The sequence below is a fragment of the Mycetomoellerius zeteki genome, unplaced genomic scaffold (genome assembly GCF_001594055.1).
Source record: "Mycetomoellerius zeteki isolate Tzet28-1 unplaced genomic scaffold, Tzet1.0 scaffold471, whole genome shotgun sequence".
Classification (NCBI taxonomy): Eukaryota; Metazoa; Arthropoda; class Insecta; order Hymenoptera; family Formicidae; genus Mycetomoellerius; species Mycetomoellerius zeteki.
The window spans coordinates 950060-972211 of NW_017257470.1; the positions used below are offsets into that span (position 1 = coordinate 950060).

Genomic DNA, 22152 nt, shown 5'->3' on the forward strand with positions numbered 1-22152 from the left:
AATATTAAATATAATATTAAATATAAATAATTATTATAATTTTTCTTAGTTACTTATATATAGCTTATTTATTGATGTACTTACGCATCTCTGTTACGAGTCTGAATTATTAATTGTATGTCCGCATATCATATATATCGTTGTGTATTATGTGGATGGAGAATGCATCATTGTGTATCAAAATTTTATTACAATATGCAAAGGTGCATTGTACAGTATCATTAAATTGATATACAACGATAATACGGTACGTGGATATGCAACAAATCTGTACCCGCTTTAAGAAACTTACACCTTCGCTATTTTGAAGATTCGCCATGAGCACGAATGAAATAAAGAAAATCGTACTAGTGCCTTTCATTCTTATTTGTTGCCTTTGATTTTGTTTGTTCATTTAATCTCTTTTTTAGCACGATATAGATGAATCGCCACTAGACTTGACTGTTGCAAACCGCACACAAAATTCATTCGTTTATTTTTATATACGGAAGTAAGGGAGAAGGAGAATCTTTAATTTCATGAGGTGGCACATGTGATATGCTTAAATTATCGTTTTGGTTGATGTAATTAACGATACTTAACGCTAATACTGACATCCGGGTCTTATTGTCATTCCTAGAGGTTAGATAATCATAGTACATTATGCAAGTGCGTTACTTTCGGTCTCGTGATTATGTATTAGACGATGCAAAATGCATAAAAGAATAGATATCAAAAAAACAAAATAATTTTTATCCTTAAAAATAATATTTACCTATAATTAAGTATAATTTTTTAGCTATAACATTAATTTTAACATTTTCAGCTTTTCCTTTTATAACATACCTCTTTTCGATTATTATATTTCTATAATAACGTGAAATTATTATTTTTATTGTCATTTTCTTTTAATTTTAGTTTTATATGTCTTAGTTTTAAAATTTTAGTGAAGAAAGTAAAAGGTTTTTAATAATACTGTTGAGAGTATACATAAAAAAATATGTTTATTAGAATTTTGAAAAACAAATCATTAATTTAAAAAGTAAAAAAATATGTAACACATGCACATAGAATAAGAAATAAAAGAATATACAAATATACATATAGAAGTAGAATATATTGGCTTGCTTTTAGAGAATAATTTCTTTTTAGCAAGATACTGTTTAAATTATGCTAACTAATTAGAAAAAGTTGATAATTAAAACTGTATCCAAAATGTAATCACACACACACACACACACACACACACACACACACACACACAAAGATTTAAATTTTGTTTGATTTATATATTCTTTTATTATAAATATAATTTACTATAATATTGTCATAATTATAATGAAGACGTTAATGACCGTTATCGTAATGCTGCGGTTTTGTTTAAAATCAATCAGTTAATTTTAATAATTAAATAATGCTTAATAATTGCACATTGCTTATTATTATTATTAACATATAATTATATATAATTATATACGACCATATAGTATTGTATATTGCGCCTTGTCTCTTATCATGTTACGAATCTATCAGTTTACAAATTTATTAACGATTATTGTCTTGACGCAAAGGATTGAAATTAATACAATTTTACAATTTATATAACACGCTAATTACACACATTTTCATTGTATATAATGTATCATATTCTATTTCCATAATTATTTGCGTTTGATATCGGTTAAGGAAAGAAGAAGTGATCCGAATCCGTTTGGTAGCTGCATTTTACAAATTGATAAGTTGTTTCGCAATCATCGCCAGTAGGTGCTGTAAAAACAAAAGAATTTCATTTACACATCTACTTTTATGTTGTAATTTATTTTTATTAATTACTAATTAACTAATAGATTAAAACTATTTCTTAATAAAAATCTCTATGCGAAGTTGTCAAAGATAATATTGATAAAGCCTTTTATGAAGAATTAAACAGAAGTTAATTTTACGGCTGACAAAGACGAAAGCCTCTTTAAATTTGTTTTTCAACAAATTTGTTTTTAAGATTAAAAAAAAAACAAGATTTTAAGGAGGCTTTCATCTTTATCGGCCGTAAAATTAGCTTATGTTTAATTCTTCATAAAAGGCATTTTTCGCCAGTTTTGGCTTGTTTTGAGGAAAATAACGTGCGATAATTTGCGTCTCTCTTTTCTTAAATTCTTTATCTTTATTTAAAATTTATTTCAATTTTTATTTCATAAAATTAAACTTACTTTGTTCTGCTGCACATTTAATCAAAGACACTTTTAAAGGACCCGCCATGTCAGGTGGCATCATTAGATCCATTTGTTTAATCATCATGCCTTCATCTATGCGTCCATTTTTGAACTTAATTGTAAAGAAGATGCATTTAAATAATTATGTAAATAAATTGATATTGAATAATAATAAATTAATATAATATTTTGCATTATTATAATAAATTCTTTAATAATCATAATTTAATAACTTTAAATATATTAACATATTTTATCATGAAGCTAACGTGCTTAAAATTAAACATTAAAATAAATTTTTTCTTAATAATAATATTTAATTATATTTAATTGTATATTTTATTTATTATTATATTAAGTAAGGTAACTATATATCCCAATACAATTTAACATTTAACATTATTTGTCGTTTGTAGACAGTTAAATGAATAGTTAAATCTTTACTTCACATGTAAATATTGAAAAATGTCTCATATTTTCAGTTATTGTTAAAAAATGTTTCTTATTTTTGATCGGATCACCAGTTTTCAATATTGGACTCAGCAAAAATCGTAATAATTAAGTAGGCTGTATTGTATAATTATACTTTTCCTTGTTCTTACAGTTCGCATTGTCTTCATTATACACAGTGTATAGCATTTTAATGGTTGATTGTCATCTGGGAATTCGCCTTTTTGTATGGCTGCAACAGCTCCTATAAAGACAGAAAATATAAAAAAACGTTGTAACAAAATTTAACAGACATATCATAATATTTAATCATCAAATTTACAGTTGTGAATAAAATGCAATAATTATTTTTAAATTACGTTAAAAACTAACATTCAGCAAGATTTCCGAAAAAAGATTATCACAGTTTACAATTTTGCAACATTGCCAATTAAATGAATAACTTATTTAAAAAATTTAGAACTGTGCATAACAATGTTGACAGATGATATTTTAAAATTGGTAAATAATTAATTTACAAAGATTAAAAATTTTATATTGAAACACCGGTATATACTGTAATAATTCTTATTTGTATGTAAATACGAAGAAAAATAATATATCGCTACAGAATAGTCTTCAATAATAGGTGACACTTGGTTCCGTAAACAAGAATTAAAGCAAAATTTACTGTAATTGCACAAGCGAATTATACATTTCCGTATAATGTGCGTCATTCAATTTTATATCTAATTATAAGTATTGCTTTATTCTTAAATTTTTTTATCTTGTATTTAGGGAAGAGTTATTGAATTTTGCAATCGTGTAAACCATATACAACGTAATCAATATTTTAGTTTCTTACTTAATGTAAGCATTCAATGATAAAAATATGAAACATTCAGTGATAAAAATATGAAATAAATGAAAAATAAGTAATATTATTATGTTCTGCCGGCCAGAATAAAAATTAGTCAGATAGAAATAAGTCGAAAAGTTGGTTGCTCCTAAGCGGGGGAGGAGAGGTGGAGCAAACATAAAAAATCGTTGTAAAATTGAATATTTTCTTGGATTTATTTTGTTAATAATTTTTTAATGACCGACGGTTAAAATGTCTTTAAAATCATGACAATATATGTCAAGGTCACGAACATTGGAGGAGGATATCTTTATCTTTATTTTCACCTGTTTATTGATATGAAAAGAACTCAAACTAGTGGTCTCTCTCTCTCTCGAAACATATAATTAGTGATTTATTTCGTCAGAGACTATATTATTATTTTATTTTACTCTGGAATGATATATATAATAAGTTCAGCCCTCCAACTACAATTCATGTTAAAGTTAGACATAGAATGTTTCATTCAAGCATTCGCGAGAAAAATACGTTTAAAGATTTAAGTGTTGTTAATGTACCGATCGGTAAGAACGAATTGGCGAGAAGCGGCGTGGCATAGTAGGATTGGAAACTACTCATCTGGGTGTTCCCCTTGTAAGTTTTTGGTCTGTTGTATAGACAGGTGTGCCGGTTTATGCTGCACCCCTATTTTTTATTTAAAATCATATATTATAAAAAAAATGAAAAAGAAAGAAATATAAATAAAATTAATTTAGAAAACTACGAACATGTGGAACTATGTAATATCATCAATTATATAACCACTATTATTTGAACTCCGCAATTTGCAAAAGAAAATCGTAAGAATTTTATTTTCGTATTTGTAGAATCCGTTTTTAATTGATTTTGTATAAGAACAAATCACAAGTATATGAATTATAAATTGTTTCTTCTTTAATTATCTAAACAGATTATGTTTTTGTCAGTATTAATAAAGTCCAATAGTTGTTTCCAAGAAATAAGTGAGTGTCTCTTTAAGAGATTTATGTCAGTTATCGGCGACTTTCTTCTATCATTATACATATATTTTTAACGCTGTTAATCGTAATATTATACAAAAATCATAAATATTAATATAAATTATAGAACATTTGCACAACTTACCGGAGTCTGCGTGAGATTTCGATGTACACGTATTTCGTACAGACAGCGCAGCTTTTCCAATTTGTTCCATTGTCATCACCTACATTACAATAAAATTCAATTTATATATTTTTTGTTTTTAATAATAAAATAATATAATGTATAATATACATAAAAAGAAATTACGAAAATATTACGGATATTTAATCACTTTAAATAAACTTCTTTTCAATATATTACTTTTTCAATAGTAGCAGTAATAGTAGTATTAATGTTGTAATAATTATGTTTATGTATAGGTTACAAAATACACCTCTTTTCTTAAAATCTTTATATTTTATTTTTATTTATAATTTACTGTTAGTAATATAGTAATGTCTTGAACTTTGTAAAGAATTCTCTATATTTTTTCTAAATATCTTATCAATTATTTTACAATTTAAAAAAACATAAAATTTTTTGGATATGTGTGAATTTAAAATTTAATTTTTTTACTTAAAAATAAAAAATTAATTTTTTTACTTAAAAAATAAGATATTGTCTAATAAGTTATTTAACAAATTGTATAACTTACAGCATTTGCTTGATTCACTGCGATCAACATAACTATAATTGTGCAAATTAATAAATGCGCACACATTTTAAAGTATTTTCGATTATGCATAAAAATAAAAATAAATTTAATCCGAAATATTCCCTTGAATTATCGACGCAATAAATTATTAATCCGCCGTGATTAGCTTTCGTTCCTCTTTTATAAAGACTAAGGTTGTCAACAAGTTGTTCGTAGTTAATATATCTAGTGGTAATTTCGTTTGGAAGCTTAATTTCGTAGTATTTGTCCGCATAAAATACATACTTTATGCAGAAATTATGTCGAGACGAAGTAAGAAGCTTCCGCGATTTGTCATATCGAAGAAAGAATTAACAATTTGCAACATACAATGATATGTCATTAAAATGTTTCAGTTGTAAATGTCTGCAGATAATTTGCGTTAGATCTTTCAAAATTAAAATGAAGGAACATACAAGGAAGGGATCTGGTTTTAATTATATCCGGATGATTCTGGTTTTAATTATATAAGGATTTATAACAAATGTATGTGATTATTAATTGTAGAAATATATAAAGCGTTGACAGGCATGGGAGAAAGTGTAAGAGAAGGCAAGAAAAACTGCAACTATTAACTTGCCAATGAATAACTTTCGCTAGTGGCAGCACGTATGAGTAAGAAGAATGGCAGTTCAAGGTAAATGGTTTATTGTAAGAGCGCCTCCACTGTGATAAAAGAATTTGACCTTAATATTAAATCGCTATTGAAGAATTTGAACAAAATATCAACAAAAATGCGAATTTGAATAATGTTTACTCGTTTGATATGATATAAGACGTATGCATTGTACATATATTTATATCTACGATCAAGATAGAGTGAGAAAAAGATTAGTTGAATTAATAAATTACATATTATACAACATTTTTCGTTCCTATTCTTAAAAAATATGTGTATATGCTTGTATAGTGGTCTTCTGTATCCAGGTATTTATTATGCTTTGTACATGTTTCATACTTTTAAAGATATGGAGTACATGGCTGAAGTTTCGGCAGTTTGTGATTAGAACTATGATTTTAGTATAATCCTGCTAGGCTTTGACAGTTTAAACGACGCATAATCCCTTGAATTTATACTCTTATAAAGTCTTGCAATCCACGTGCTTCTTTTTCTTTGCCTCATCCACGAGAAAGGTATATTTTTATGTCTGTCGGCTGTGGGGAAATTTCGAGGAAAACTTTAAAGACGAGAAAGTTTTAACAAATTATTTCTGCACCTGAGCCCTCAATCTCAATATCTTATCATTAAAACATTCACATTGTACTTGAAATATACAACGAGACCATAACGATTTATTCTTATTTTAAATACAATTGCAAAATGCGCAACACATTATTTGAGAATAATGAGCAATGTTCGTTTATGAGAATTTTAATACTCAAATATAATTAGCTCTAAATCGTTAATCCCTCAATTGTAGCAGTAGGTATCAGATCTTGCAAGAGATGGCTTTGTAATATTTCAGATAAGAACAGATGTATGCGTTTCAAAGACAGAAAATAATGCAAAAGAAACTGAGTTTGGAGTTAAAAAGCCTATATTGGCTGTGTTCCAAAATTTACTGCCAGTACTGAAAATCTATAGTTTACATTACGTGTACTATAGATATTTTCAGTATACTGGTAGTAAATTTTTTAACTCAATCATTATTGACATCGATCACGTTTGGCGCTCCAGTATCTCCTTAAAGATTGAAAATTACTTTTTCAAGACTGGCTTAATTTTCAGTTTTTAAAGTGAGATTCCTCTCCAAAGAATTTAGAAAGTTTGTATGCCGCCATCATTGAAAAAAGAAGTGTTTCATTTTAAGATATTAAAATGTTTTATTTTTGTCTCCATTTTTTAAACATTTAAGGATGTTTTAATTTTAAACTTTTTCAATAGACAAAACACTACGTGTTTGGATTTAAAACGCATAGTGTTTTAAATTCAAATACGTAGTGTTTTGTTTATCGAAAAAGTTTAAAACTAAAATATCTTTAAGGGGATGCTGAAGTGATCAAATTATCGCATAAAAATGTGCAGTGGATTTTATACTAAAATCGAAAGAATGTTAAAAAATGTTTTAACTTTTTTTCGATTTTAGTACAAGGTTTACTATTGCACCACCTCCTAAAATTTTGCGTCTACTTTAATCTTATATAAAAGGATTTTTTATTCCATTCAGTCAATTCGAAGATTTTTATGTATAAATGTACTGTAATGTATAAAACATGGAGACAAGAATAAAAGATATTACTTTTTACAGTGATATTACCTATTATACTATTAATTTATATTGTTAATTTTATTATTCCTATTGTGTTTTACTATCATTGTTATTATAATTATTCTAAGTCTATATGTCACGTAATTGTATTTATTTTTCCATTTTCTTTAAAACAATTTTTTGTCATGTCAACTATATTTTCACCTCCAAAAGTCTCTATACCCATCATTCATCTTAACATTGATCCATCTGGTGGCACTTCTTCCGAAAGAATATATAAATATTTTTAAGTTGCGAAGAAAGCGAGCATGGCTGGATTAGGAAGGACATTGTGTGGGATCGATATTGCAAAGAAGCAAAAGCATGCTGGGGCGGAAAAGATTTGTGATGAAAGCATGGATTTTACTAGCGCAACTAGCTATTGAACTCACTTCTTTTGAAATTACGGTCGCATGCTTTGCTGTGAGAAAAAGTTATCACAGCGCGAAACTGGAAGACAAATGATCATTCGCAAAGAACTTTGCGCTAAATTGCAAAAAGCCCGCGAGTTCTAATGATCGAGAAGATCATAAAATCAAAGTTCGTAGAAATTAGTATTTATAATTAAATGTTGCATTTTTTTAAAATTACAAGTGAGGTCAAATAGAATCGTAGATCACTGAATTTTTAAAGGTATTCATATATATATATATACATATAGATTAGAATTTAAATTATTATACGTGTTATTGCAGGGAAGATCCTGTTTGCCCACATTCCCGATTGCATACATCACTTATTAGTATAATACACAAGTTGTATACAAATTTTATTTCTCATATATTCTTCTATCATTTTATTATTCTGTGTCTTCTTACTTATTTAACATACAATTAATTATTTTAGTGTTACATTTTCGATTCTTTCAAAGTTTAATAACGTCAATAATATTAATTTACAATAATTTTATAAATCATTAATAATATAACTAAAACGTATAACTACATTTATTTAAAATACGTAGCAAACATAAAATTGTAAAATCTTTAATCGGCTTGGAGATGGAAAATTTTGCATTTGATAACATAGTTTAAGAGTCATTACTAACTTTAAATTCGCGACAGCGGCTTTATACTGGACGATATCGAATTACATGAATTCAGGTGGTTTCCAAGAGATTGAACAGATCGACCGAGCACGAAAAGCATTTACGATTTCCACTTTCTGGACACGAAAGAAACTCTTTACTCGCAACATCGCCGGAAGGAAAAGCTTTTATTGCCACCCCATTCGTGAGATACGTAGCTATATATACAGAATGAACCATATAATTCACAATCAGAGAGAATTTGTAGTAAAGTAATTTAATCTTTTTGTTTTAAGTAAAATTTAATTTAAGTAACTTATATGATGATTACATTTTATTAATTACCTTTTTTAAGAAGCAAGCAAATATAAGATGCAAAACTTGCATGAAAATAATGGTATAATGAAGATATACTGTTTATTTCATATATTAGATATTCTAGAACAGAATTACGCTCAATTTGAGCCCCGAGTGAACAGTTAGATATAAGTCATATATTAATCGATAGGGAACATTCACAGAGACGAAACAAAAGGTTTTAAAATTAAACTCTGGCGGACGTGTATGGATCCTATCCCTCTTCAACTTCAGCCCATGGCACATTTAAAAACGTAAGGCAAAAGGATGTAATTAGTAATTGACCAATCACAGTAGGGACGTACTAAAGATTAATGCTTTACGTTCTATTGTGATTGGCCAATTTACTGCTTAATTATTACTTTAGATTTTTTTATGTGTTTTTGGCTTTCCTATTTCTATTTGAAGCTCTCTAAAACACTGTTAATTGCTTTTGCTAGCACATGGATGTCTTCGTCAAGGTATTGGGCTTATCCCAGATACCATATGACTGCGTCCAGAAGTATTCATCATCATAATCCGAATGTTTCTGACATGACGGCATAGATCGCGTTCAAATTTAATCAGATTAATGAATAGTGTTAAATGGATTTCAAATATTACTTCAATATTTTTACAAACGGTTATTACCATGCGGAAGTGCCCTAAATGTAGAGAAGACTCAGTGATACATGCTATAATTATACACAAACATAATAGCAAAATTTGGACAGCTCTAGCATTCAGGACAGTTATTTCACAAGGTTGTGTTTGCGGATCTTTTGCATGTGCATGTGAGTATGCATGCGCGTGCGCGAGCGCGCGCGCGTTTGTGTGTATGTGTGTGTTACCTTGGACCTAATTTCCATAAGAAACTGGGCACAGTTCTTTGTCTTTCCTATGGATGTGAATTTTCCTTAATAAACGGTATTTTTTCATATACAGTATATAAAACTATATATATGTAGCTGTACAATTATATACATATACATGATACATATATAAACATACACATAGCTTTTTATTTAAACTTTATGTCGCGTTATTGAAATCATATTTTAAATGGAGAACGTACTTTTATTTAATTGGTAAGATAAAAATTTATTCATATTAGAAGGTTCCTAATACATATACTATATATATTTTAGCATCAAGTCGCTATAACCAGTCCTTACATATTGGTCCTCATATCAATATCAAAGTGTTCCTAATCATCCGTTTCTCCATGATATTCATTAATATACTCTCTTCAAGAATAGTGACGAAGAGGAGAAGGGAGGAATGACAAAATGGATCAGACGGGATGCCTGCGACAGTAATACAGTATCAGACATTTCTAGCGGACCGATTTGGATCAGTTCGGATGGTCGCTACGATCTCTATGGTAACGACGGGCACGACGGCTGGACGGCCAGCGAAATCGAGCATCTCTGAACAGTGTTGCCAATTCACTGATAGAAGAAATCTCAAAATTAGCCTTCAAAAATCTCTAGTTTTTCACCAAAAGCTTAAAAATCTCCCATTTTTCAATTTTAATTGTCTATAAATAATAATGAAATTGTGATGAAAACTTTAGACTGCTTTCCGTTATTCACTACGAGCATTGAAAATTTGAGGTTTACGTTACGTGTACTATAAATCTTCAATACTGGTAGTGAATAATACAATATAATGGAACGCAGCTCTAATAGCATTTGCATTAAAGGTTGTGTCCCGATATTCATTGTCAATGACCCTTTTTACACCGTTAAATCAGTTAGTACGCGTATCAAATTGATGCGGATTAAATATTTGATACGTTCTTATTTACACCGATCTGCCTCAGAACAGGTCAGGTTAGGTGACATGATGTCTTCACTACTTTTCAAGATGTAAAACCTCTAATTCTAACTTTAACCTGAATTTAAAAGCAGTGGCGAATTTTAATATACGATCCAAAACCAAGTTTACAGCACCAAGCGTTTACAGCACGCTGAGATTCTTTGATACCATTTGATACGCGTACCAGCTTGGTCTGATACTCATGATTCAGAATACTCAGTATCAGATCAAAATAATTCGCCAGCGTTTATATCAAGCGTATCAACCCTATAAGCGTATAATATTATTTAATATTTTAAGCATATTCTTAGAATATTAATTGTACATTTAATATTCTAAGAATATGCTTAAAATATTAAATAATATTATGCGCTTATAGGGAAGTGATTTGGTGCGAATATGGTACTTAATACGCATATCAAGTGCTCGGTATAAGCTAAGCCAATAGTCGTCAATAGATACCGATAACCATATATGCAATACTCCTATATTGTTAACGCCAATTAAAAGCTGGCGAAAACATCACGGTGCAGACGAATATCTTCCTCTCACTTAGATAGTGTACAGCGCATGCGCATCACACTCGAGTACGCTGTAGAAATAAAAGATCCGATATTCCCTATCTAGCTGTCTTCGCATACCTCCCCCCACTCCTAAAAAGAGGCTGCATTAGCAATATAGGCTGTGTTCCAAAATTCAATGACAGTACTAAAAATGTATAGTTTACATAACGTAAACTATAGATTTTCAGCGCTAGCAGTGAATTTTGAAACACAGCCATAGTAGTATTACATATATGCAGATAATCTGTAGCTGCGTCACGTACACTATAAATTTTCAGTACTGGCAGATCGATTCTGTATCTTGAAACAAGATGAAAATTACAAAAGTGAGTAAATTCACTAGAATACTGATAATTTCATTGGTCAACACCTAGTAAATTTGCTCACTTTTGTCATTTTTACCTTGTTTGAAGATACAGAATTGACCTCCTGGCCAGCAACGAGCTTGAAATTCTCTAGAATTCTCCAAATATTTTTCAAAAATCACCAGAGTTTCGACATGTCGCAAACTTGTAATAAAAGTCTCTGTAGGCTATCAAAAATCTCTAAATCTAGCGACAAAATCGCTAAATTGGCAACACTGTCTCTAAAATGAAACATCGTCTACACGCGCCTGCGCACCTCGCACGTATTCAACCTCCCCTCTTTTCTTCTTTCTTTCACGATATGCGAGGATATGCTTCGTCTCGCCGCTTGCGCTGCCAGCAGTCACTAACGTTCCTGTACACGTTTCATGTGTGTTGCGACGCCGCTGGTAGTGCATCATCGACGGGCGTCATGGCGTGTCTCGTCGTCGCCGTCGCCTTCGCTGTTACATAGTTACATTACGCGTCGCCGTTACATAGTTACACATCGCGTTTGATGGTGCGTGACAAAAAGAAAGAAAAAGAGGAAGAACAGTATGTGTGCTGTGTTCCATGGTGTATTCGATTGGGTCGATTGGTGACGTTACGCGATAGCGTACGAATTTTTTTGTCTGCTAGTCTTCGGAGCTATGATTTCATAATTGATTATTCCACTAATCTTGATACATAGAGTTATCGATATATATGTATGTTACATGTGGATAGGTATGCTAGGTAAATATCATTATTAGTGAATTATCGGTTGCAGATTACCCTTTACTACATTATGCTAATCGATTTAAGATGCGCGCGCGCGCGTGCACACACACACACACACACACACACACACGCATACACACGCATACACGTACAGACACACATGATTCAATGATCGTAAATTTTTTGATTAGTAATGATCAATGGAATGATCCAATAGTTTTGTTTACGGCGACGTGGAATATTATCTGCTGTGACAATTTTCACAAATTTCCGTGAGAAGAAAGATAATATTTTAGGATAAATAAGGAAAAAGAAAAAATTGTTATTATACTCTATATAATCCACTTATACAAAAAGAAACTGATTGAAATTAATTTAAAATTGATTTTAGAAAAATTGATTTAAATTGCACATTGGTTCTATTTGTCCATGTGAGATAACACAGTATCATCAGAAAACTTAGTGATTAGAGTAAAACATATGAAGCTCAGTTTAAGTGAACAATAATTATTTGAGTTAGAAGTAGATATATTCCTTTCTAACTGCACTATATTGTATTCCTCCTCAATTCTAAATAAAAAAGTTCAGACAATAAGAAAAAGTAAGGAAAACGGAATAAAACAGTTCTTAAATTTCTAAAATTAATATCTGTAAAATTTAAATATCTCTTTTAGGTACTTTTAATAAAAAAAAAAAAAGAAAAAACGGAGAAGGGAAAAACAAGAAGATACGTAAAGTATTATTACAAGTACATTAATACAAGTTTTATTTTACATGTAACTCTCTCTCTCTCTCTCTCTCTCTCTCTCTCTCTCTCTCTCTATCTACTACTACTTACATATATAGTACATACTAAAATGTTTGGATAATGAAAATTATAATCGTACATTCGTCATCGCAATGGACTATCGTACATTTTATAAAATACTTTATTTTTTTGTTTTATATGAATCTTTAAAACTGTTTCCTTGACCTTTATTCAAAATGAAAATTTAAAAGTTTTTTGACAAAGGTATGAATAAAACAACTTAGTTTCAGCTTAATTTCCAACTTATAATCGTAAAAATGTAGAGAGTACAAAACAATGCTTACTAACGTGACAAATTGGAATTTTTGCTGCGTCTGTAATAGGCTCTATAAAGCTTTAATGCTTGGGCTGGATATGAGATCGCGTCATGTGACCAGTTTGTCACTTTTCCTAATGAAGTTCTTTAGTCGCCATTCACTAAATACTAAGAACTAAAATTATCTAGGCGGTGAAGCAAACAAAAATATTGCACAAAGTTAAGAACTAGAGAAAAACTCACTAATTTGTATAACAATGAAAAATTAAGTTTCTAATACAATGATATAAAATGTATAAATAAATACCTTGTGTCTACATATTTAAACTTAAAAGGTACCGTATAGAAAAATACTCGTACAGATACAGATACCTCCGCCTATAAGGATTTAAGTAATGTACTTAGGTACAGCTACAGTATCTAAGTACTGTGTATCCAGATACAATAGAATATACATTTACGCTCAATGTCACCAATATAGTAAATAATATTTAGTTAACGGTCAATGAACGAGCAGAAAAAGATTTTCTTTAAGTGTAACCAAAAAGCTTCATTGTAATTATGAGGAAATGCAATAATCAGCATTTAAATTATGACTTCTTAGAGAATATACTGTTCCGATAGCACATTAATGCACTAATGTAAAAGTCTTACCGAAATTAATTATCCACCGGAAAAGACATTAAAAATGTAATAAAAAAAGGCGTCAAGTATATTTCGCAATACTTTTACGCAAAACCATTTTGTAAATATATTCTAAAACATAATGAAAAGAATAAAAATAATGTCGCAAAAAAAGAAATGAAATTAAAATGCAATTTTTTTTACGCAAATATATCAAAACAAAGGTATTCAAAAGTATAATGAAAAAATCAAACATAAAATGTCATGAAAAATAAATAAACTCAAAATACTATTTCAAGTATATATTTATTAAAATAAGTCCTATAGAACATAATTCTCCGAGCCGATGTTTTGAGGACATCCTTATAATGTATATGAATAGATAAAGTATAAAAGTAGATAGGTAACGTAGTTAAGCAGTCACGACACACAAATGGGTGGAAAGATAATGTAGACAAATTAATAGATAATGTAGATGAGTAAATAGGTGATGTTTATAGTTGAATAAATAATGAGTAGATAGATAACGTAAATAGATGGGTAAATAATGTAAATAAATAAATAAATAATTTATGTAAGTGAATAGATAATGTCGACATGTGGATAGATGATATAGTTAAGTAAATAGATAACATAGATAGGTGAATGACGTAGATGAATAGATAAGATATATAGACAAATGAATAACTTGTATAAATGAATAGACAATGTAGATGAATGGATAGGAGATAGATGGATAGATTACGTAGTTAAGTGAATAGATAACGCGGATAGATTATAGATAACATAGATAGGACTAAATGGGTAATGTAGATAGGTGAACACATACAGATCTACAGATAATTAATAATAAAAATCAACGTTATATATCTAGTGGCAAGAAATTTTGTCAAAGGGGACCAGATTTTGGGACAACGCAACTTGGGTTGACGACGATGACTATATCCTACAACATCAATAAGTTTCTAATAAAATATATATCCTCTGCTTTAATTCAATTAAAACACAAATTTTCTTATAATTTAAATTATAGCAGCAAATAATTTGATTCAAAATGTTTGTTTATATTTCTCTGCTTTAATTAATTAAAAACAAAAATCTTCTTATATGATTTAAACTATAACAGAAAATGTGAAAGAAAATGTGTTCGTGTATAAGTTGCTTTTCATCAGTATGACAGGTTTCTTAATCTGAATAATGGTCAAATTTAACGATTAATAACTCGGTTCGCAGGACAAAGCGACGATTATTTTTGACAACGCCAGATTCGTTTTGTGCAAAAACATGTCAAATGAGTCTAATTTTATTAATTTCGGACGTTAAACTCAACAATTTCCCGAAAAGTAATGAAAAAGTAACGATTCGTAAAATTATGAGATGACTCGATTGATGTAAAGAAAATATAATTGCATTCGATAAAGAGCGATTTGTAATGTGCAATTGTATAGTAGCTCTTTATATATACACTTAAATATAATTAACGCATCTTTTGATATAAAAAAAAGGGAAAGCGCTCTATGTAATATAAAATAACTCCGGTCTAGAGCATCTGACCACTTTGAAAAATGCGTCGTTATTGATTGCCGTAATTTTCGCGGCGACACGACGGGGGGGAAATTGCTACTGTCGTTTTCGTGAACATTACGGGCGGATTGTTCTCTCCATCGCTGCGACGCGACGCATGAACGACTTCATCTTACTTTCACTGTGACTTCCTGATTGCATATTCGTCTTTATTGCCCGTCTATTTTTTCCGTGAAGACAAAATAAATAGTATAAGAAATGGAAGCAGCATGTGGTTTTATAATTCCGGAAATGCCACGAAAAAATCGAAATTTTAGTCTGTTTTCGTCTATTAGGTATACAGTAATAAAGAAATAAATGCATATACAAAATTAACTAATAATTATTTTTTTTTTTTGTTTTAATCGATCAAAAGCATGTTGAATTCAACTTTCTATTGTTTAACCAACAGTATGAACTCTATCACTGTTTTTTGCAATAGTGTCTAAAAAAAAATTATATTATTTGAGAAAAAATGAATTTATTTATTTAGATTTTCAGCACATTAAGATCTTTCTAATAGAACGCCTAATTGAACATCAAATTATTAAATTGCTTGTCAATTTAATTTGTAACATTACTACAGTAGTTCAGTTGCGTTTCTAACAAGGGAAGTTTCACAACTGTCCGGAATCGATTTGATTCTCCATGAAATATATTGTTAAACACGAAAATCTAAGAGAGAGAGAGAGAGAGAGACACATATTTTTTTATACGTGCGCTAACTCATGTTTAAGGGATGTTTCACCTTTAAAGCGAGAAACACGTATTATTTTCGATATCGTTTGAGTGAATAAAAAAAAAAGGTCTCAGAAGCGCATCCATGGATATTAGTTGGCCGAAAAATGAAAAAGAACACGACGGAAGTCGCCGGTTGACTGGTAAACACGATACCTTGTTCCTAGCTTTTTTGTTGACATTTAACTTTGAGTATCTTTTTCTCGTCAACTTATAGCTCGATTGTTAGCAGCCGTTATCGTTTTACGAAACTATTGGAACATTTTCGAATTGTGATAAATATTTTTTGCTATTAACTATACAATTTAGGTTATATACATAATTATAATCTGAAACGGTTTCTGTTATAAACTGCAACGGTGCTTTCATTTTTCGATACTTTCAAAATAATATTGGAAAATTGTTAAATAATTAATAATTTAACATTTAGAAATTAAAAATTACTTTTAAGAAAGATTATGTACACTATTAAGATTATTTTTCTCATAATAAAATTCTCTTGGCAAATAAACTGTTAATTATTAAAAATAAATTAACAATTTGCAACCGATATTTCATGACTTAATCGTTCATATCTCCATAGATCAATTTTCATTCATTTTGAAGCCCAATCGAGTAATCAAACAGAATTTGTTTTTCTTAAAGAATCCCCAAAGGTTGAATCTCGACTCGCATCAGTGCGTCTATAAAATGCTGATCGTCATCGTTCTATCGTGAGAAATTCGATTGTGGATTCTTACCATAATGTTACCGCCAATCATCGGCAACATTAACAGCAGCGACATACTGACATTGTACACGAATCCCGATAATGGCGATGGCAGAAACATGGTGGCAACGCGAACGGTTAACAGAAGTCGCTATGCGGAAATTGGCGTTAAAAGGTAAATCGTTTTATAAAAAGAGAAGGAATCTGAGATATAGATAGATATTTCGGCTGAACTTCCGAGAATGACTCACGCCCGGTTGCCATGAATTTCGACAGAAATACTGTTGGATATTCAATTTCCCGCTTTTGCCGATCTATCGACTCTATCGATAGAGAGTAGTCATTTTGTTTTCTCGCGATACTTTCTCTCGCGATACTATCTCTCCAATATTTGTTTTATATTTATATCTATTAACTCCCAACTTTCTGTGTGTATCATTTCACGTTGCGATATTCGTACAAGATATTTTAATTAATCCGGTTTGATTACGACACTAAATATTATTTTGTTTTTTGTACTACTGCAACGTGCTTCTGAATAAATTCATTTTCACGTTCCAAAGCTGTTTCTGAATTTTCACGACTCAGTAAGAAACAGTTTACACCAAAATGAAGGCATTTATCGGCAAAACTTTCTTTGAGGTCAGACAGATATATTTTCTGCAAACTGACTGCTTTTTTTCGTATTTCAGCTGGACTTAACGATGACGAGAAAAGCGAATTTCCTGTGAAATCGCTAATATGCATTATGTTACTTTTTGTAAATATATCAATATCTACACTTGTAGTCTTTTATTTGTGACATTAATTCTGTTCAGTAAAAAAATCCCCAAAAACTATCAATGAAAGCTGTTTCCAATCGCTCATGTTTAAGTTGAATGCCCTTCGCTTCACATTTGACGATAGCTTTCTGTTGCTTGTTGTTTTCGATTAAATGTAGGACCCGCATAATGTCCTACGATGTTCCATTTGTCGTCTAAACTTCGACAAGTGTTTGTGAGTGCCGATCATCTTTGTCAGTCACTGATAAGTCATTTTTATGACTGTTTTTCTCTTTGTCTTCCTCTAACTCTTGAATTAGATGGATCTCATTTTGGAGAATTTCTTAGCGTTGAGTCGAAGAAGTAAAGAAATTATGTACCTCTTGTAAAACCAATATACTTCTTCACAGCTTTCTGTGGCAGATTCATCAATCAAATTAAGTGAGTGAGCTGCACAAGGAACATATTCCGCTTGTGGCGAAAACTTTTTAATTTGTGCCTGCAATGCGTTATAAGCACCCGATATATTAATAATGTTGTTGTAAGATTATCTTTGACAGTTCGCAATGTCAATTTCGAATTTATTTAATGTGTCAGTTACTGCATTTGCCATTGTTTTTGCTGAATGGCCGGCGTTCAGAATAAATTCGAAGAAGCCCTCAGTAGATGAACCCGGTGAACCGTTATGTAGTACATATCTGATGACGAACATTAGTTAATTGACGTGAGATATGTCGGGCGTAGATTCGACAATAATCGAAAAATATTTTCCTGATTTCATTTCAATAATTGTCATTTTGTTCGTCTTTAGCTGAATAAATTCTTCGCAAATAGTAGAAGAGAGGTAATTGGTATGCCTGAATTACCATATCGAGAAATGTGATCAGCTAAAAATGGATCAAATTTCGCAATGAGCTCTAAGGATATTAGATAGTTTTTGTTCTGTAGGGATTCAAACTTTTTATCGTATTCTCTGAAAGAAAGACCACGCAAAGTAAGAGCTTTTACAGTTATCACTACGCGCTTTAGTACATTCCTTAAATATACTATTTTTTTTGTCGAGTTGAACTGTCAGTTTTCGATCTAAGCGACTACAAATATTTTCCCCTTTTCTAAAATTTATGGACAATTTATGACCCGATGAATTTTCAGATGCTACCCGACTAAAAGCATTTTTCTGGTTGTTAAATCCTTCTTTGTTATTAAATTGAGATGCTTTATTGAATGCAAGACATGGTCTGTAGTACACTATTTTGAAAGTAAATTAGTGACGAAGGCTTTTTTCACCATTTAAAAGATGACGCTCGAACAATGATTTTGATAAGTTGTGTTATCTGATCCTTGTATACATATACACTTATTACTGCGAGCAAAATCTACATCTGCGTTTTGTTTCATGCCGTGAATTGCTAAATATTCCCTTGTGAGATCATTTAATTATCCATTCAGTTCCCAAGAATAACAAGTCATGATAACATCAAAATGACATTAAAATGAATCGAAAATAATTAGAAAAATGACTTTTAATGATCTCTCTCTCTCTCTCTCTCTCATTTTGAAGTTATATTTTGACATGATATTTTGATATCGTAATGACTTGTTGTTCTGTTTGTATCTTTCTTCACTGCAAATTAGTGCTCAGATAACTCTTGTTGCTTAAGCCGGCGGCACACGATGCTTGTTTTCTTGCTGGATTGCTAGCTAGAATAAATTCTTGCCACCGTATTGGCTACGATACTGACACTGTACCGCAGCCAATACGATGGCAAGATTCTAATCCAGCTAGGAATCCAGCAGGAAAACAAGCATCGTGTGCCACAGGCTTTAGCTAGGCTTCTTGAGCGATAAATATTGCTTGAAGAGTATCTGCACTTGCACCGCAAGAAGCTTCTGAAGTTTCAGGAAGCGAAGGTTTGACAGATTCCGTATCGGCACTTGAGGGAGAAAAAGACTAGATTCATTTTCTTGGTAACTTTTATTTTTCGGATTTAACAATAAAAAACGAGTCGAGATTGCTTTTTTAATTTCTTTATTGTTTTTCTCCAAACATTCGTTAGCATTCGAAAGCAGTACGCTTTCTGTACTGAGATTTTCTCACTGAGATTTTACTTCTCCCGTCACTCATTTTGAAATCGATGAAATGAAGGCAGGCTTATATAAAATTTGATTCGCTCATAAAGTGCAACACTTTAGGAAGTCGCTACAGTGATGCGAGACAGCAGTCCCAAGCAGCACGCAGTCCCAACCCAAGCAGCAACATGTATAGGGTATCGTATAGGTTGGTATAGTGCAGTGCATTAATTTGCTGGGTCATAGTAGCGGCCTGACTTATCGACATTATGTCGATAACGCTCAACGCGCGCGCGCTTGAAATAAGAAGAGACACACACACACACACACACACACACATTGACAATAATTAATATTTAAAATACTCTGTGTTGAAACTTATTACGTATTTTTTCCGTTGCGTATAAAATTATATATTCCAACAGATATGCATGAAATATATCTCCGTTATGTTTATATTGCTCTTTATATCTGTATAAATTTATGATTTATCAAGTGTTATATGTTATAAATTATATAATGCGCAAATAAATACACATACAGCATAACGGAGATAAACATATATAAGGAAATATGAAATGTCTTAAAATCATCAAATTATTTGACAGAGAGAGAGAGAGAGAGAGAGAGAGAGAGAGAGAGAGAGAAATACGCAGGCAAGCATAAAATTTTATATCAATGAAAAGAATAACTTCGAAAAAAGATCATAATTTTTAATTTTAATAAATGCTCTTTCTTTGACATTTTTTTATATACGCTTATCTCTGTTATGCTATATGTATATTTATTTACGCAATACATAATATATAACATATAACACATTATACATCATAAACTTATATAGATAAAAGGCGATTTTTGGCGTGCTTCTGGTATAGCAACCAAAAGCAATCGCGGTTGGGGCTATCTTTGTCTTCTGATCCCTGAAAATGAAGATAGCCTCAACCGCGGTTGCTTTTGGTTGCTATACCAGAAGCATGCCAAAAATCGCCTATAAAGAGTATAGTGTAAATATAACGGAGATAATTAATGCATTTCTATTGAAATATATAATTTTATACTCAACAGAAAAAGTACGTAATAAGTTTCAACACAGTATTTTAAATATTATTGTCAATGTCACTTCTTATTTTAAGCGCGCGCATTGAGCGTTATCAACACAACGTTGATAAGTCGGGCCGCTACTATGACTCAGCGAATTAATGCACTGCACTGTACATGACTGATATGACGCAGGCGTGAACGTGAGTATTACTGGATTCACACTGGGTGCATTCAGCGGACTCAACAGTTGAATGAGCGTTCGCTGTTATTGGTGTATTCTTTTATAATATTCTTCTCATCCAATCAGAATTTTAGAGCTAGAAGACTATGGTTGTGTTCCGATAGCTGTGTCGAAAATTTTCTTTTTAGTTACAAGGTTGATAGCGCTGTAACATAGCTGTGTTCCGTAAGAGATCAATTGACGCGTAGTTTGCCTTTACTTTCTCGGCTTGATTAATTTGTTATTTAAAAAATGGATTTATTTGTATTTGATGAATTATTTTGTTCAAGTGAAAGTTCTGAAAGTGAAGAAGAAATAATAAATATTATTTATGACGATAACGAAAATCATCCGAAAAGAAAGAAAGCAAGAGTTTAAAATTTTATTGAAAATGTAATTTGTAAATACAACAATGAAGAATTTCATGACCGAATATAGGATTCCTTTATTTAATTAAATTTATTCTCATCAGTCCAATATTCGCTTCATATTGCTTAAATCATATTTCAATAAATATGTATAATAATAAATAATCAACTATACATTATAAAAGTAAAAATTAACCTCTTTCCTGGATAAGCCGATAAAGCAAATGCAAACTACGGTGTTAGCTGATCTCTTACGGAACACAGCTATTAGTTACAGCGCTACCAACCTTGTTGGTCTAAAAAGAAAATTTTCGACACAGCTATCGGAACACAACTTATATCAATAGCAGCGAGCGCTCATTCAACTGTTGAGTCAGTTGAATGCGCCTATTGGGTGAGTTCGACAACCACTCACTCAGCTGAGCGCTCAATGAGCTCTTTTATTTGATTGGTCTATATTTTAGGATCTAACGGAATATGCCGATTTGATGTAAGAGCTTACTAAGCGCTCAATGAGCGGTTGTAGTACTGAATGCACCCATTGTATTTGTTTGGTCTATATTTTTAGATCTAACGGAATATGCCAATCAAATGCACCCAGTGAACGGTTGTCGTTCTGAATGCATCCACTGAATCTAGCATATATGTACACGAACATGAGTTAATGCTAAGGCTGGAATCAGACTATGCATTGAAGATTGAGATTGAAGATTGAAAAA

General features: G+C 30.9%; 3 protein-coding genes across 5 annotated transcripts in view; 1 reads left to right on the forward strand and 2 right to left on the reverse strand.

The window, feature by feature from the left end:
- The window catches only part of Obp6 (odorant binding protein 6), a 5687-nt gene extending 5251 nt beyond the window's left edge, over positions 1-436 (reverse strand). The window contains exon 1 of the mRNA XM_018455176.1: positions 293-436. Coding sequence (XP_018310678.1) covers positions 293-394 — 102 coding nt within the window. The 5' untranslated portion in view covers positions 395-436. The remainder of the gene's footprint in view (positions 1-292) is intronic.
- A 1033-nt stretch (positions 437-1469) lies between these two features.
- Obp5 (odorant binding protein 5) lies at positions 1470-5339 on the reverse strand. 2 transcript variants are annotated; one of them, XM_018455178.1, is made up of 5 exons: positions 5174-5339; positions 4621-4699; positions 2792-2883; positions 2190-2301; positions 1470-1746 (listed from the first exon to the last, which is right to left on the reverse strand). In XM_018455178.1, exons 1-5 carry the CDS (start codon positions 5261-5263, stop codon positions 1661-1663), a joined length of 459 nt encoding a protein of 152 aa, XP_018310680.1. In that variant the 5' UTR covers positions 5264-5339; the 3' UTR covers positions 1470-1660. The 2 variants fall into 2 exon arrangements, with proteins under 2 accessions (XP_018310680.1, XP_018310679.1); XM_018455177.1 differs by having other exon boundaries at positions 2187-2301; positions 5174-5263.
- Positions 5340-11902: 6563 nt separating this feature from the next.
- Positions 11903-22152, forward strand: part of spri (Src homology 2 domain-containing protein sprint) — a 30805-nt gene continuing 20555 nt past the window's right edge. Inside the window, exons 1-2 of one of the 2 annotated variants that reach the window (XM_018455163.1) lie at positions 11903-12287; positions 16907-17145. In XM_018455163.1, the coding sequence (XP_018310665.1) occupies positions 17006-17145 (140 nt within the window). In that variant the 5' untranslated portion in view covers positions 11903-12287; positions 16907-17005. Of the gene's footprint in view, positions 12288-16906; positions 17146-19924; positions 20010-22152 lie in introns of those variants that run through there. The other variant, XM_018455162.1, reaches the window with a different exon arrangement.